Raw genomic sequence first — 15,361 nt, forward strand, 5'->3', positions numbered from 1 at the left:
ACGGCCCAGTCGCGCCCCCGGTTCCTCGTTTTCGTCCGGATTAGGCCTTTCATCCGTCCGGGAGCCCAGGCCATCCCGGCCCCGGGGAGCGCTCGGGGACTCCGGATGAGAGAAAATCGCGGGAAACGTTTGGTGGCCCCGACCTGTCGGCGACAATGGCATGGGTTTCTACGGCAATACCCTCGTCTTCCCGATCTACGTCACTACCCTTGTCTTCCCGATCTACGGTAAGACCATCGTCGAACGAAAGATTTGAACTCTCAAGTGGTGCAACATAGTCAAATTATATATAGTTCGAATAAACATAAAAATTACATATAAAAACTTAAAAACAAACTTAAACTACTACTTCTTCCTAGATGGCCCCGCCTCATCGTCGTGGCGGCGACGCTTCCGGCTCGTCACCTCCTCGTCGGAGGTTGAGTCCTTGGCCTGCTCCGCCTGCTCCTCGGCTTCTTCCTCGGCCTCCTCCTCCTCCGCCTGCTCCTCGGCTTCTTCGTCGGCCTGCTCCTCGGCCGGCTCCTCGGCCGGCTCCTCGGCCGGCTCCACGGCCTGCTCCACGGCCTGCTCCTCGGCCTCTTCGTCCTCCTCCTCGTCGTCATCCCATTCGTCCTCGGCCGGACGGCGGGGGGGGGGAGTCGTCGGCTGGCCGGACGATGCGGCTCGATCCCGCCAATGGCGCCATCCCGGCGGCTTCCCTCGCCTGTCGGTGTCCGATGGCCAAGACCAATCGCTCATGGTTGACAGAAGATGGTGAGGAGAGAATAGATGAATGGCGTCGGCTGTTCGAAACCATATATGTAGGTCTCTCGACGAAGAGAGCGGCGGTTGCTCTTTCTCGGAGTTCATGCTCCATTACGGCGGTTGTCGCTTCGAGGCGACTTCGACCGTTCCCGACGAGGCGTTTGGGCTCTCCAGACCACTTCCCGGACCATTACGGCGGTTCAAAGCGACGAGGGCACTCCGACGGTTGCCCTTCCCGGCGACACCGTCGCTATGCACGCGGTGGGTGAAGGCGACCATAGGCTCGCCACTGGGAAAATGGGCCTCCCCAGACCAAAAAATACATCCATCCGGCGCTAAATAGCGCCGGATTTCGGCCTGGGGAGCCCCAACGGCTGGGGATGCTCTTAGCATCTCAGGCATGGCCTACTGGCGTACTATTCCTGCTATCTCCTATTGAGCTGAGATCCCAGAAAATATCTCGCAGGTACAATTATTGAGGCCCCACGGGAAATATCTGAGAGCCTAATCCAACCCGTGCCTCCCTTTTTCAAAATGAGGTACAATTATTGAGGCCCCACGGGAAATATCTGAGAGCCTAATCCAGCCCGTGCCTCCCTTTTCAAAATGCAACTCGGCTCTGCAACTGATCAATATAAAGCCCAACCATATATATCCACACAGACAAGATCTTGGATGTTTGGATATTGTCCATGCTTTCTACTCTTTTGCTGACGCGAACCTGAGTCTTTTGTGTTATACACGCCCAGAGGAAAACTAAACACTTATTGATCAGGTTCCCAGCTGCAAAGAAATATAATACTCTCTCCGTCCAAAAAAATGTCTTAGATTTTTCTAAATTTGAGTATATCTCTAATTCATTTTATCACCTTCACCATGTGGAAACATCTAAGAGCAAGAATTGGTCCAAGTGAAAGAGTTTTTTTTTCTTGAAGCAAGGTAAAAGATTTTCCATTTTCATTAACACAAAAGAAAATTTTAGATCAGGTTGAGCCTCAGACAAATCCTAGGAATTACATGACAGACTACTCTCTTGGGATTACATTACTCAAATATTTGGCCCCGGCCAAGCACCACACTCTGGTCTCATATTTTACCTTATTGATTAATTACAACGTTTTCCTTAGATGCATGGTTCCTAAAATAGTATGAAATTGACGTTACTCGTTAGATATTGTTGTATCGGTTTCTCTCGGTCTAGGGTGAGTATATATCGGGATACAAAACTTGACTTGAAGGGATGAAGCCTCCTAGAGATAATACCCACTCTATATCAGCATACATGACAATACCAAATGCATATACTATGAAAATATATTCCATGGTGGTTCTAATAACATTGATATGATATTTTAGTTGTTGATTTTTTTCCATATAATTAGTCAAACTTTATAGAATGCATTACATTTGCATCCAATAAATGAAACAATATTATCTACTACTCCAAGTATTGAGTGAGGGCGTCTGAGAGGATACAAACATGCTCCGAACAGATTTTGGGGCAGCAAACAGGCTCTTTGAGTAATTCGGTGTGTTGCTTTTCATCTCAATGCTTGCAACACACTATATGCTAATTAATCATGCGAGCTCACTTGATCATTCAGTAAGTGGAAGTACTGCTTAACCTCCTTTTCTTGCACGATTTACTTGATTCCGCATCAACTTCCGCCTCGTAGTCAGAAAAAGTTCTGATCAGAGACCTCTGCAGAGAGAAAAAAATGGCATCAAATATTTAGTTCATCGTAGCAGACTGCTTCAGAGCATGGTTAGCTGTCTAACTTTTACGAGCTTATTGCTAACATAGGTACGTTCAGACAGACAACATCTTGGAGCTTACAAACACTTGATTTTTGAATTGTTCATGCATCTTCCATAAAATCAGCTAGTGTTGAAAACATATGATGCACCGGATGTTGAATGAGGTAACTGAGATAGCTACCTGTATTATCATGGAGAAGGTTTTCTCCATTGCAAGCTCCCAATTCCCTTTCATGCGACAACGGACTCCTCCCACGGATAGTCCATATACCAGACTCGTGATCGCCCACTGCGGTTTTTGCTACATCACTTCTTGCATTGCTGCTGCTGCTGCAGTCACGCATCCACGGGTTTGCAGGCAGGAGGCATTCGCTCGTTACTGGAGCACGAACATTGATCTTCTGCGATTTGAGTTTCCCCCACACTCCACCGCAGATGATTTTCAAGTCATGGGCACTTGAATCTTTCTGATTTACTTTGTAGCTGTAGAGTTGATCGATGAAAGAGGCTTCCATGGAGCTTATATAAAGTGTGTGCCTGCTTCAGTGCTTCTGCTGATTATGTGCATATACAAAGTTATAAGTTCATTGGAAACGATACTAGTTAGCCTTTAGACATGCATTTGGATCCCTGCTTTGTTTCATGTTGTTAGCAAATTCCTACACCCCTGAAATAAAAAGATTATTATCTTGCTGTTCTTTTAAAGGGTAACTTGATTGTGAACGTGATGCCGGCGGGCTGGACAGATGGGAGGCACACGCTTTATATAAGCTCCATGGAAGCCTCTTTCATCGATCAACTCTACAGCTACAAAGTAAATCAGAAAGATTCAAGTGCCCATGACTTGAAAATCATCCTCGGTGGAGTGTGGGGGAAACTCAAATCATAGAGGTGATCCTCCGGATGATTTTCAAGTCATGGGCACTTGAATCTTTCTGATTTACTTTGTAGCTGTAGAGTTGATCGATGAAAGAGGCTCCCATGGAGCTTATATAAAGCGTGTGCCTCCCATCTGTCCAGCCCGCCGGCATCACGTTCACAATCAAGTTACCCTTTAAAAGAATAGGAAGATAATAATCTTTTTATTTCAGGGGTGTAGGAATTTGCTAACAACATGAAACAAAGCAGGGATCCAAATGCATGTCTAAAGGCTAACTAGTATCGTTTCCAATGAACTTATAACCTAAGATCTACGATCGGGCGGCGACAGCGTTTGTGCACTGTTTCCTTCTTCAAGGCGTCGCTTATGGAGATGCTGATCTTCTGGTGTTGTCTTGGTGGTGTCAGTGTTGCTGTTTCAAGTTTATCGATCTCTGTAGCGGGACTTTTCTTTTCTGTAATTCTTCTCTCTTTTTTTTGGCTGTGTGCATCCTTTGTGTCATTAGGACATGATGTTGTTGCAGAGGCTGGGTGTAATTGGTATCTCCGTGATATTAATATATGCTCTTTATCAAAAAAATAACTTAGTATATGCACATAATCAGCAGAAGCACTAAAGCACGATGTTCTGAAAATACTTGTTCTTCCTCTTTGAGAACGGCATGAAGGTTTCAGAGAAACAACTTTGGGTGTTTCTCTCTTTATTTTTTTGTTATGAACTTTTGGACTCAAAAAAGAATGGTTACATACCCTGCCAAAGAACAAGACACTAATCAGTTTAGTATGTCAAGGCCTCAAGGGTACATGAATATGATAGCAGCATGAAGTAGAGCAGGGCCCAAAATTCATGCTGGGAGGCACACAAGTTTAATTTCCATAACCGGCTTGTGCTTCCATGGACACCCAAATCTCAAAACAGTGTAAACCCCCGAAGAGGTATCTTCCTGAGTGAAGCAACAATCGGTTTTGAGATTTGGGAGTCTATGGAAGCATAAGCCTATAGTTATATATATGCACATAAGGAGCAGGAGCAGCTGAAGATACCTCTTTTTGAGCAATGGCATGAGGGTATATATTTCAGAGAAACAACACACTTGGGTGCTCCTTTCTTTCCTTTTTCTGTTACGAACAGGATTTATTTGTTTTGGACTTGAAAAGAAAAAAGGGTTAACGTGCCCTGCCAAAGAACAAGACAGCAATCGGTTTATTATGTCATCAAGGCCTCAAGGGAACAAGAATATGATAGCAACATCTATGTATGCAAATAATTTCGGACTTGAAAAAAATAAAAGGAGTTTTATGTCCGCAACAAGAGATTGACCATGAATCTGCCGAATGTGTAACTGTTAGTAAATGGAGCAAGCATATCATTAGGAAGCGAAGCATGAAACTAATGAGCAGCAAGAACAAAAATGAAAATAAACAAGGACGACGGTGCCTGCAAGAGGAGTTGGTACCTGAGGAATACGGATGGCCGGTGGCTCTGCCTTAAGCGGTCCATCCACAGACGCTTTGCTCATCTGATATTCTTCGCAGTCCCCGGTGATCATCAGACACGGAGAAGGATCGACCAAAGGAGGCAGGAATACCCAAAGCTAATATGTGGAGCTCGGAAAGGTACTAGCAAGGAGGTGGGATGGTTCTGTGGGAGCTCGGAGAAGATGATATATGGACCTCCAACAACCGGAAAACAGGAAGAAGATGCGCGCCACAGAGCCAGGGGAGGGAGACCCAGCAACTTAGTATTTCGCAGGATATATTCACGACCCTTACCCGGATTGATCACTTGAGGACGTCGCCGTGGGAGGCTATGGGATTCGGCGGAGGCCGAACAGGGGAGAGAGAGAGGCAATTGGACGGAAGGAAGGAGGGCAGGTGCCGCCTTTTTGATCTTGAAAAGAAGAAATCTGGCCCCTTGCTTTCTGGCATGTAAAGAGCAATAGGTTTGCTCTTAGATTATTTTTGTCCTCGGGCTACGTGTATCCATATGAGCCCCGCAGACCAAGATGGCACGCATGTGTAACCAGAAATAAAGAAACAACCCAAGATGAAATGCGAGCATGTTCTAGAATGCACTGAATGAAATACATTCCCTATTATTCTTTATCAACCAATATACTAGTACTCTACCAATTCCTGGTAAAGCCTCTCATAACATCTTCTATTCTGATGCTCCCTTCAGCTATGCGAAGGAAACCCTCAAGCTCAAGTATCTTCCAGAAATCCAACATGCAGGACAGCCATTACCTTCCCAAAACTGATGTAACCTACTAGCATCTCGGGCATGACCTACTATACCAGCCTACTACTACCAATACCTCCTTTAGGGAGCGAAACAAATATCTCACTTACTGAGGCCCCATCATCTATCTCAGGAGAAGGTTATCTCAGGGCCTGTCTCCGTGCCTCCTTTTTGTGGTGTTGCAACTGCCAAATATCATAAATCCCATTTGCTGACAAGATCTTAGATGCTAGGATATTATCCATGATTTCCTCTCCTTAGGCTGACACAAACCTTAGGTTTTAATGTTATACAATTTCTGAAAAGTAAGCGGTTAGTGATCCAGTTCCCAATTGTTGCAAAGGAAGATAATATCTAAGATTCCCTTTTTTTATATCACTTTTATCTTCTGGAAAGGTCTAACGTAAGAATTGCTCTATGGATCAGAGCTGCTTTTATGCAGCTTCTCGTTTTACAGATTTCCTTTCTCGCAATATGGATATCATCTCAATCACCTGTTCAACTCTACAACAGTGTGAAAATACCACAGGATGCTAAGAATGAATAGTGTGCTAACTATATACACCTAGGAAGTGACTGGAACTTCGGACTTTGTCTTCAGGCTTTCCTGGCTCCTACGGGACAACAGTTTAGAATCCTGCAAGCAGCGGGGTGAAATCATTAGATCGCAAAATAATGCCGCACCATAACGCACCAACACAACAATAGAAGTTTGACTCATCTATGTGCAACCAGAAGCGTGGAGACCATTTACCTGAACTATGGACTGGGCACAGAGCTTCCCAGATAAAACTGCACCCTCCATGGAAGCCAAGTATTTCTGCTTCGTGTAACCACCAGCCATATAGAACCCTTCAATCGGTGATCGTTGCAGAGGTCGGCAAGGCTCGCAATCTGGGATGGTCTTGTAAACAGATCTGTAACAGCGAGCCAGAAAAATATAAACAGTGTAAGAGAACAAGACCACATTGGGTGTCCTTTTGATTAATTATCAGGATAGGTGTTAGCAAAATGGCCTGACCTCGGTGTCTTCACAACATGGTATTTACGATTTTTTGCTTTACTCTGATCAGCAGCAATTTCATCAGGAAATAACTTGGCTAGCTCTTGCATGGTTGCTTCGATGATTTCAGCGTGGCTACGTCCAATCCATTCCTCTGCTGGAGCAAAGACCAACTCCAGCATTGAACGGTCTGGATCATAGTACTCCTGCATGGCTGCATAGTGTTAAAGAACAAGGGAAAATTAAAATTACGAGTATGGATCCTTGTCCTTCGTTCTTTCAGTTAAGCTAGCATGGTTATTCAGTTATTCTAACTAAAATGATTCACGAAATCAACAGCCAACTGACATGTTAGCAACGACAAAAATGCTATACTTCAGTAATTGATAACTACAATTTGCAATGCCAAAAGGTATCTATAATTTTAATTTCAATAATGAATTCCTTCTTAGCAAAAGCATTTTGGGCCTTTGTTCAATAGTCCTCAAAGTACAATTCCGGTTAACCCGCAATCAATACTTAATATGGTGGATTCCAAGAAGAATACAGGATCACATGCCTCATATTAGTATCTATGCAATATTAATGGCTTCTTTTACAGTACCTTTTACCACTCCTTAGAAGAAGAGAGGTATGATTTGATCAACGGTTAGGATTTACTGATTTAGATTAGACCCAGCAACCCAGCAAAACATATGTAATAAAAAAAACCTATCTGGCCCGGCCCAACAATTGGATCAGGGAGAAGAGGACGCAAGCCAGAAACGCAGGCGACCGCCGCCGGCAGCCGAGCACGCGAGTCAGAAACGCCTTCTCCGTCGAGGGCGACCGCCGCCGCCGCCCGATAGGCCCGATCTGCATCGCCGGCCAGCGACGCAGCCACCAGGTCATGCCCGTCCTGGGCGACCGACGCAGCCACCAGATCGCCAGCACCAGGTGGACGCCGCCAACCAGATCGACGCCGCCGCAACCAGGTCGACGCCGAGTCTAGGTAGCTTAGTACCCTATTCCTTGTCGATCTGAAGTGAATATGGTTCTACTTTTTTAATCGATGCAGCACACTACTAAGAGGCAGCCACCTAGTTGGATACAATCATCTATTCATCTATTTTTCTTACTGGTTTCTCTAAGAACCATAACACCTTGATTTTACGGAGACAGAAAGAGTACCATGTGTTAGAGATATATTTGGTACAAATATTAGGTAGTCTAGCATTTGTAATCTCTACCTACCATATCTCTGGGAGAGCTATCTTAGCCTCCAAGTCTGTACCACTATATATACTCGCCCATGAGGTGCAATACAACATCCAACATATTTCGTATATCTCTCTCCCTCTATATCCTTCAACATGGTATCAGAGCGGCACGCTCCTTGACCTAGCCGCCGCAAAGTTTCCGCGCCGCCCCCGGGAGGTCGATCTCCATGATCTACTCCGGGGGCCGTGCAACCCGTATGAGGGTTCGTTCGCCGATCCGTTGATCCGCTGCCCTCGAGTCCTTTTTCTTTCCAATCTGTAGATTGGTTTTCTTTTTTGCTCCGCCGGTCGCTCGACCGGCGTTTTCTTTTTTGTTTTACCGATCATAGATCGGATTGAGTCGCCTATCGCCGTCGTCCACTTGCGCCTCTACTCCGACAACGGCATCGACCTCCACCGGCCATCAAACTACATCTGGGCATGGGCAGCCCGGCCCGGACCGACCCGGCCCGAAAATCCCGGGCCGGGCCGGGCCGGGCTTGCACTTCGGGCCGGGTTCGGGCCTGAAATCTGAGCCCGAACGTCGGGCCGGGCCGGGCTCGGGCCTTCATTTTCGTGCATTTTAGCCTGGTCGGGCCGGGCTTCTCGGGCCGGCCGGGCTTTTGCTTGTTCGGGCCGGGTTCGAGCTTAAATTACGAGCCCGACGGTCGGGCCGGGCCGGGCTCGGGCCTGACTTTTTACCCGCGGGCTTTTTTAAGCCCGGCCCGAAACCCGGCCCGGCCCGAACTTTGCCCAGGTGTACATCAACCGCACGGCACAGCCGGACGTGCTGCACACGGGGCGCCCCTACGTGCGACGCAGCAGGCTGTCTCGCTTGCGCGGTCTCCATGGCCGGCTCGTCTTCACCGTCATGATCCGGGACATTGTCGACAACGTCGCCATCGGCTCCGATCTGCGCGTCGTCCACGCCATGGCGCGTATCGCACCGCCGTCGGTCTGATCAACCGACCCCGCGCACGTCTACGCCAAGCACGTCCCCGAGCACGCACCTACCACCGATCGAGCATCGGTGTGCCGCTGCGTCGCCCCTTTGGGCCGCAGCGCCGCCGCCTTTGGTCCATGCTACCGGCTTCCGACGCGCCTTCCGAGGCGTGTACGTCGCTAGTGGTCTCCCGCCGCTGCCCCGACTCGCGCCCTGCAGCTACGCCGGCCCCTCAGGCTGTGCCGTCGCTGCACGCGGTCACCTTCGCCGTCCCCCGCGCATCGATGTCTGAGGCCACCACAGCGCCGCCCCTTCGGCGCGGGTCGCCTCCGTCTGCGCATGGTCTTCGTCACGCCGTCGGGTCTTCCTCGCCAACTTCGTGTACCGCTGCCGCGCCTCCACCCCAGGTCGCCGCTGGGCTCGCCAACCACTTCTGGACGCGCTGGGCTCGCCGATCACCGCAACGCCCCTCTAGGCGTCCAGCATGACCACCCCAGGTCACCGCTGGGTTAGCTGCCTTCTACGTCTACATACACTACAGCTTTGCCACCAGCGTCCTCGCCTCTTCGCCGACTACGCCACCTGCTTCTCTACTCCGGCACCCGTCGTCGAGACTCGCCTCTTCCCCGACTACACCACCTGCTCCTCTACTCCGACACCGTCGTCGAGACCTCCTCTACTAGTCTACTCTGACATGGCGTGCACTTTGTACTGTTCCCTGCCCCCGCACGCCCGGTACTGGCAACACCGGTACGTGCCTTCGTCCCCGGGCCTGGCAAGCTCGGACCGACGCCTCGTCCTCATCGGCTTCGACAACGTCTTCCCCGGCATCGACTCTTCTACGACTGCCTCGACCGCGTCACCGACTTCTTCTATGTGTACTCGGTTTTGGCAAAATCGAAGTATGCCTTCGTCCCCGACGTGCGCCTAGTTCTGGCAAAACTAGGGCCGCACCTCGTCCTCGACGGCTCGGACTGCATCGACTTCGGCATCGACACCCTCTCCACGACTGCCTCGACGCGTCTCCGTCACTCTCCTCGCACACTATGCGCTTGCGGCTTCATGTGCGGCTACCTCGACACCGGCACCCGGCCACGACATCGACCACGGCAATCCCCTCGCGCGGCTCCCTCGACCAAGGCTGCAACACCCACGCTCTCGGCTACCTCGACATCGGCATAAAGGGCTACCACCTCGCCTGCGCCTCACTAGCTTCCTCTACAGTCCAAGCATCCGCGACGCAACTCCGGCCACGACGCTCCCGCTGTGACTGCGGGGGAGTGTCAGCCTGTTGGTTCCTACCTTCGGCTTCTCTCTAGTCTGACCGTCCGCGACGCTACTGTTGTTCACGTCACTACCGCTACGACTGCGGGGGAGTGTTAGAGATATATTTGGTACATGTATATTAGGTAGTCTAGGATTTGTAATCTCTACCTATCATATCTCTGGGAGAGCTATCTTAGCCTTCAAGTCTGTACCACTATATATACTCGCCCATGAGGTGCAATACAACATCCAACATATTCCGCATATCTCTCTCCCTCTATATCCTTCAACACCATGAATGCATGTAGGAAAATTTGATTGCATCGAAAGAACAAATGATATTTGCAAATTTACTACTAAAAAACAGAACTAGCTAATGAAATCAAGTCAACAAGAGGATCTCTTACGCTAAACAGGTGAACAATCTAGTCGAGTCTCCACATTTCTAATCCCCTTATTTGATCTTAGAAACTCCAAACCACCAATCACCCTCTCTGAATATTGGACTAGAGAGCTTCAGATTTGGACTATGTCAATCAGTGGATGGGTTAGAAATCTAGAGATTTAGATTTTCGTATCCTTTTCAGTTTGTTCTTCATTATTCTAACTAGCAGAAATGGGCACGGCGGCACGCCGTGCCTGATTGTGCAACAGGATGGCGTTAATAATTTTAAGACCACACATAAATTGATAGAAGTAACTGCTGGAATTTGTGCGCATTTGGCCTTTGGCCCATGGCCCATTATCAAATTCTGAAACTCACATGGCCCATTCCAATAATCAGTGGCAGCACTAGTGGGGGCTAAAGTTTAGTCCCACATTGCTAGTTGGGAGAGAGTTGGAGTGGTATATAAGGTGGGCTGTTCTAGTCTTAGTAAGTGAGTGAGAAGAGAGAGAGCCCTCGCGCACTCCTCCTCCTCCGCCGCCCGCCTCGTCACGTCACGACACGACGCGCCGCGGGTTGCGGGAATCTCGCCGAGCCGAGCTTATCTTTTTTCTTTTTGCTGTTTGGGAAATTAATTGTGTAATCAATTCTGAGTCATCAATTCTGAGTCATTAACGGACGCGTTACTCAGCCGTTTTGCCTTCCGGCTTTTCTGGATCGTGCCCGAATCGCACTATATAAGCGCGGACGAGAACCCTAGCCTGGGTGAGCCACATATGTGACAACCTGTTTCCAGTTCATTGCGCCGCCGCCTTCGTCTTCCTCATCCCGTCTGTCGGCGTGCACCGACTGCCGGGACAGTAGGCCTCCGGAACCCTGCCTCTCGTGAACCTGTACGGGTGAGGGGCAATCAGGTTTTGGGGAGCGCTCCGGCGCGACTCGCGGCAGCATGACGTCGTCTTCGGACGACGAGTTTCTCCACACCGACAACTTCTTCCCGGACCTCAGCGACTTCTTCGACAACCTCAACATGGGCGACAACGACGATGCTGTGAAGTATGAGATCTTGTCGTTTCTCTTTCAGTTTCTGTTAGTGCTTCTTGTGGTAGATGCGATCGGTTTGTCTTGTTTAGATGTGATCTGTTCATCTACCTTACTAGTCTGCACGATTAGTTTACTTATTATTTTCATAGTCATGATTTATCAATTACTCGTACGGATTATTTCATATGGATATTTGCTTATATTTTCAACAATCCAAAAACCAGATTTTAGGCAAATCAATTCAAGCAGCGTTGCTGCCGCTACTCGACCTCCTCTCTTTGATGGTATGCATTACAAGAGGTGGCGCACAAAGGCAGTTCTATGGTTTACAAACCTAGGCTGTTTTAGCGCCACGGATGCTAGACTCTGAGGGGCCTCTCTCTGCGAGAGGAGCGAGGAAAAGTTTGAGAAGGTCGACGCCATGTTTAAGGCGGCCTTGTTCAGCATTCTTGGGGACAACATTGTTGATCCGTACATGGCTTTCGACCATGGTAAAGATGCGTGGGATGCGCTCGAGGCCAAATTTGGGGTCTCGGACGCTGGCACTGAATTGTATGTCATGGAGCAATACTATGACTACAGGATGAGCGATGAGCGCTCCGTGGTTGAGCGAGGCTCATGAGATTCGAGTCCCTTGCCAAAGAACTTGAGCAGTTTAAGTGTACCTTACCGGACAAATTTGTGGCCGGTGGCATTATTGTCAAGCTTCCTCCTTCGTGGAGGAACTTTGCTACTTCCCTGAAACATAAGAGACAAGAATTTTCCGTTTCGGATCTCATTGGCTCGCTTCATGTGGAAGAGAAGGCGAGAGCAAAGGACACACGCGCTCGTAGTTTTGAGGGAGGTTCTAGTGCCAATGTGGTACAGAAGAAAAACTTCCAATCTCACAAGTCTAAGAATAAGAACAATGGAAAAGGCAAGTTTGACGAGAAGAACAAAGCCTCCAATTCAACCAACTTCAAAAGGAAGACTCCTTATAAGAAGAGAAGGGAACTGCCATGTTTGTGGTGCTCCTGGACATTGGGCTCCCGATTGCCCGGAACGCCATGATCGGCGTGGGAACGGCGGCAAGTCCGCAAATGTTGTTATTGGCGTTGATGCTTGAGATGAAGGACGTTGGGTACGGTATTTCCCCTACTGTCCTTTCAGTATGTAATTCTCCTGATTGGTGGATAGACACCGGAGCCAATACACATGTATGTTCTGATGTCTCTATGTTTTCTTCTTATCAGGTCGCAAGGACTTCCTCCGTGCTGGATGGGAAACGGCTCACGTGCTTACGTTCGTGGTGTTGGTACGGTGGATCTGAATTTTACTTCGGGAAAGACCATCCGAGCTGAAGAATGTGCAGCACGTTCCCTCCATTAATAAGAATCTCGTTAGCGGATCGCTTTTATGTCGAGATGGTTTTAAGTTGGTTTTTGAGTCCAATAAAGTTGTAATTTCCAAGTGTGGACAATTTGTTGGAAAGGGTTATGTATGCGGAGGCTTGTTCCGCTTATCTTTGTCAGACTTATGTACTCAAATTGTTAATCATGTTTGCAATGATAGTGAGTCCGATATTTGGCATTCACGACTTTGTCATATTAATTTTGGGTGCATGACGCGGCTAGCGAATATGAATATAATTCCGAAATTTGCTATTGTCAAGAAATCCAAGTACCAAGTATGTGTACAAGCTAAGCAACCACGTAAGTCTCACAAGACTGCGGAGGCAAGAGACTTGGCACCGCTGGAGCTTATACATTCGGATCTTTGTGAAATGAATGGTGAATTGACAAAAGGAGGGAAAAGATACTTCATGACTTTAATCGATGACTCTACTCGATATTGTTATGTGTATCTCCTGAAATCCAAAGATGAAGCTCTTAATTACTTCAAAATCTTTAAGGCTGAAGCAGAAAACCAACTTGATCGAAAGATCAAGCGGCTAAGGTCTGATCGTGGTGGAGAGTATTTTTCCAACGAGTTTGATTCTTTTTGTGCGGAACATGGTATTATCCATGAGAGGACGCCTCCCTACTCACCTCGAGTCAAATGGGGTGGCCAAAAGGAAGAACCGTACTCTAAGCGATTTGGTTAACGCCATGTTAGATACATCGGGTCTATCCAAGGCATGGTGGGGGGAGGCGATATTGACTGCATGTCATGTCCTAAACCGTGTCCCCACAAAGAACAAAACCATTACCCCGTTTGAGGAATGGGAAAGGAAAAGGTTGAAACTCTCTTACCTACGAACTTGGGGTCTGTATGGCAAAAGTAAATGTGCCGATACCCAAGAACGCAAGCTTGGACCAAAAACCGTGGATTGTGTTACTGTCCGGGATATGCATTTCATAGCATTGGCTACAGATTTTTGATAGTAAAATCTGAGGTATCCTACATGCATGTTGGTACAATTATGGAGTCGAATGATGCGACTTTCTTTGAGGATATCTTTCTTATGAAGGAAACGTCTAGCTCATCAATTCAGGAGATGCCCAGTTCATCTACTCAGGAACTATTTCCTGAACCTACCATGGCTATAGAACACTTTGATAATCTCGTGGAGGATGACAATGAAGCTCCCAAAAGGAGCAAGAGACAGAGGACTGCAAAGTCCTTTGGTCACGATTTCATTGTGTACCTCGTGGATGATACTCCCACTTCTATTTCAGAAGCCTATGCATCTCAGGATGTCGACTCGTCGGAAGGAAGGCTGTCAGTAGCGAGATGGATTCCATCTTAGCTAATGGAACTTGGGAGGTTACTGATCGTCCTTATGGGTGCAAACCTCGTAGGATGCAAGTGGGTGTTCAAGAAAAAGCTTAGGCCCGATGGTACTATTGAAAAGTACAAGGCACGTCTTGTGGCCAAGGGTTATACCCGAAAAGAAGGTGAAGATTTCTTTGACACATACTCACCTGTTGCCGGATTGACCACCATTCGAGTGCTACTATCCTTGGCTGCCTCACATGGTCTTCTCGTTCATCAAATGGATGTTAAGGCTCGCTTTCCTAAATGGAGAGCTTGAAGAGGAAATTTATATGGAGCAGCCGGATGGATTTGTAGTAGATGGTCAAGAAGGAAAGGTGTGTAAGTTACTCGAAGTCTTTGTATGGGTTTAAGCAAGCACCTAAGCGATGGCATGAGAAGTTTGAAAGAACTTTAACTCGCCGAAGGCTTTGTTGTAAATGAAGCTGACAAGTGTGTATACTATCGCCATGGTGGGGGCGAGGGAGTTATTCTCTGTCTCTATGTCGATGACATATTGATATTTGGGACCAGCCTTACTGTGATTAAGGAGGTCAAGGAGTTCCTATCTCGTTGTTTTGAGATGAAGGACTTGGGAGTAGGCTGATGTGATCTTAAACATCAAGGCTCGCTAAAGGATGACGATGGTGGGATTACATTGCTTCAGTCCCACTATGTGGAAAAGATCCTGAGTCGCTTCGGGTATAGAGACTGCAAATCTTCTCCAACGCCTTATGATCCTAGTGTGATAATTCGTAAGAATAAAAGAATTGCTAGAGATCAATTGCGATATTCGCAGATCATTGGCTCGCTTATGTATCTAGCCAGCGCCACGAGGCCTGACATCTCCTTTGCTGTAAGTAAACTCAGCCGTTTTGTGTCTAGACCTGGAGATGTTCATTGGCATGCTCTTGAGAGAGTTTTGCGCTATTTGAAAGGCACTGCGAATTATGGCATTCACTATACCGGGTATCCAAGGGTACTTGAGGATTATAGTGATGCAAATTGGATATCTGATGCTGATGAGACTAAGGACACAAGTGGTTATTTGTTTACATTTGGAGGTGGCGCTGTTTCCTGGAAGTCTTGCAAGCAGACCATCATTACGAGGTCAACTATGGAAGCG

At 47.8% G+C, this 15,361-nt stretch overlaps 1 protein-coding gene and 1 pseudogene across 1 annotated transcript in view; both read right to left on the reverse strand.

Moving 5' to 3' along the window:
* Window positions 1–2,344: 2,344 nt before the first annotated feature.
* LOC124684066 lies at window positions 2,345–4,901 on the reverse strand (annotated as a pseudogene).
* A 1,443-nt stretch (window positions 4,902–6,344) lies between these two features.
* Window positions 6,345–15,361, reverse strand: part of LOC124660930 (15-cis-phytoene desaturase, chloroplastic/chromoplastic-like) — a 20,489-nt gene continuing 11,472 nt past the window's right edge. The window contains exons 3-4 of the mRNA XM_047198783.1: window positions 6,645–6,832; window positions 6,345–6,540 (exon numbers count right to left, since the gene is read on the reverse strand). Coding sequence (XP_047054739.1) covers window positions 6,345–6,540; window positions 6,645–6,832 — 384 coding nt within the window. The remainder of the gene's footprint in view (window positions 6,541–6,644; window positions 6,833–15,361) is intronic.

Source organism: Lolium rigidum, chromosome 1 (genome assembly GCF_022539505.1).
Source record: "Lolium rigidum isolate FL_2022 chromosome 1, APGP_CSIRO_Lrig_0.1, whole genome shotgun sequence".
Taxonomy (NCBI): domain Eukaryota; kingdom Viridiplantae; phylum Streptophyta; class Magnoliopsida; order Poales; family Poaceae; genus Lolium; species Lolium rigidum.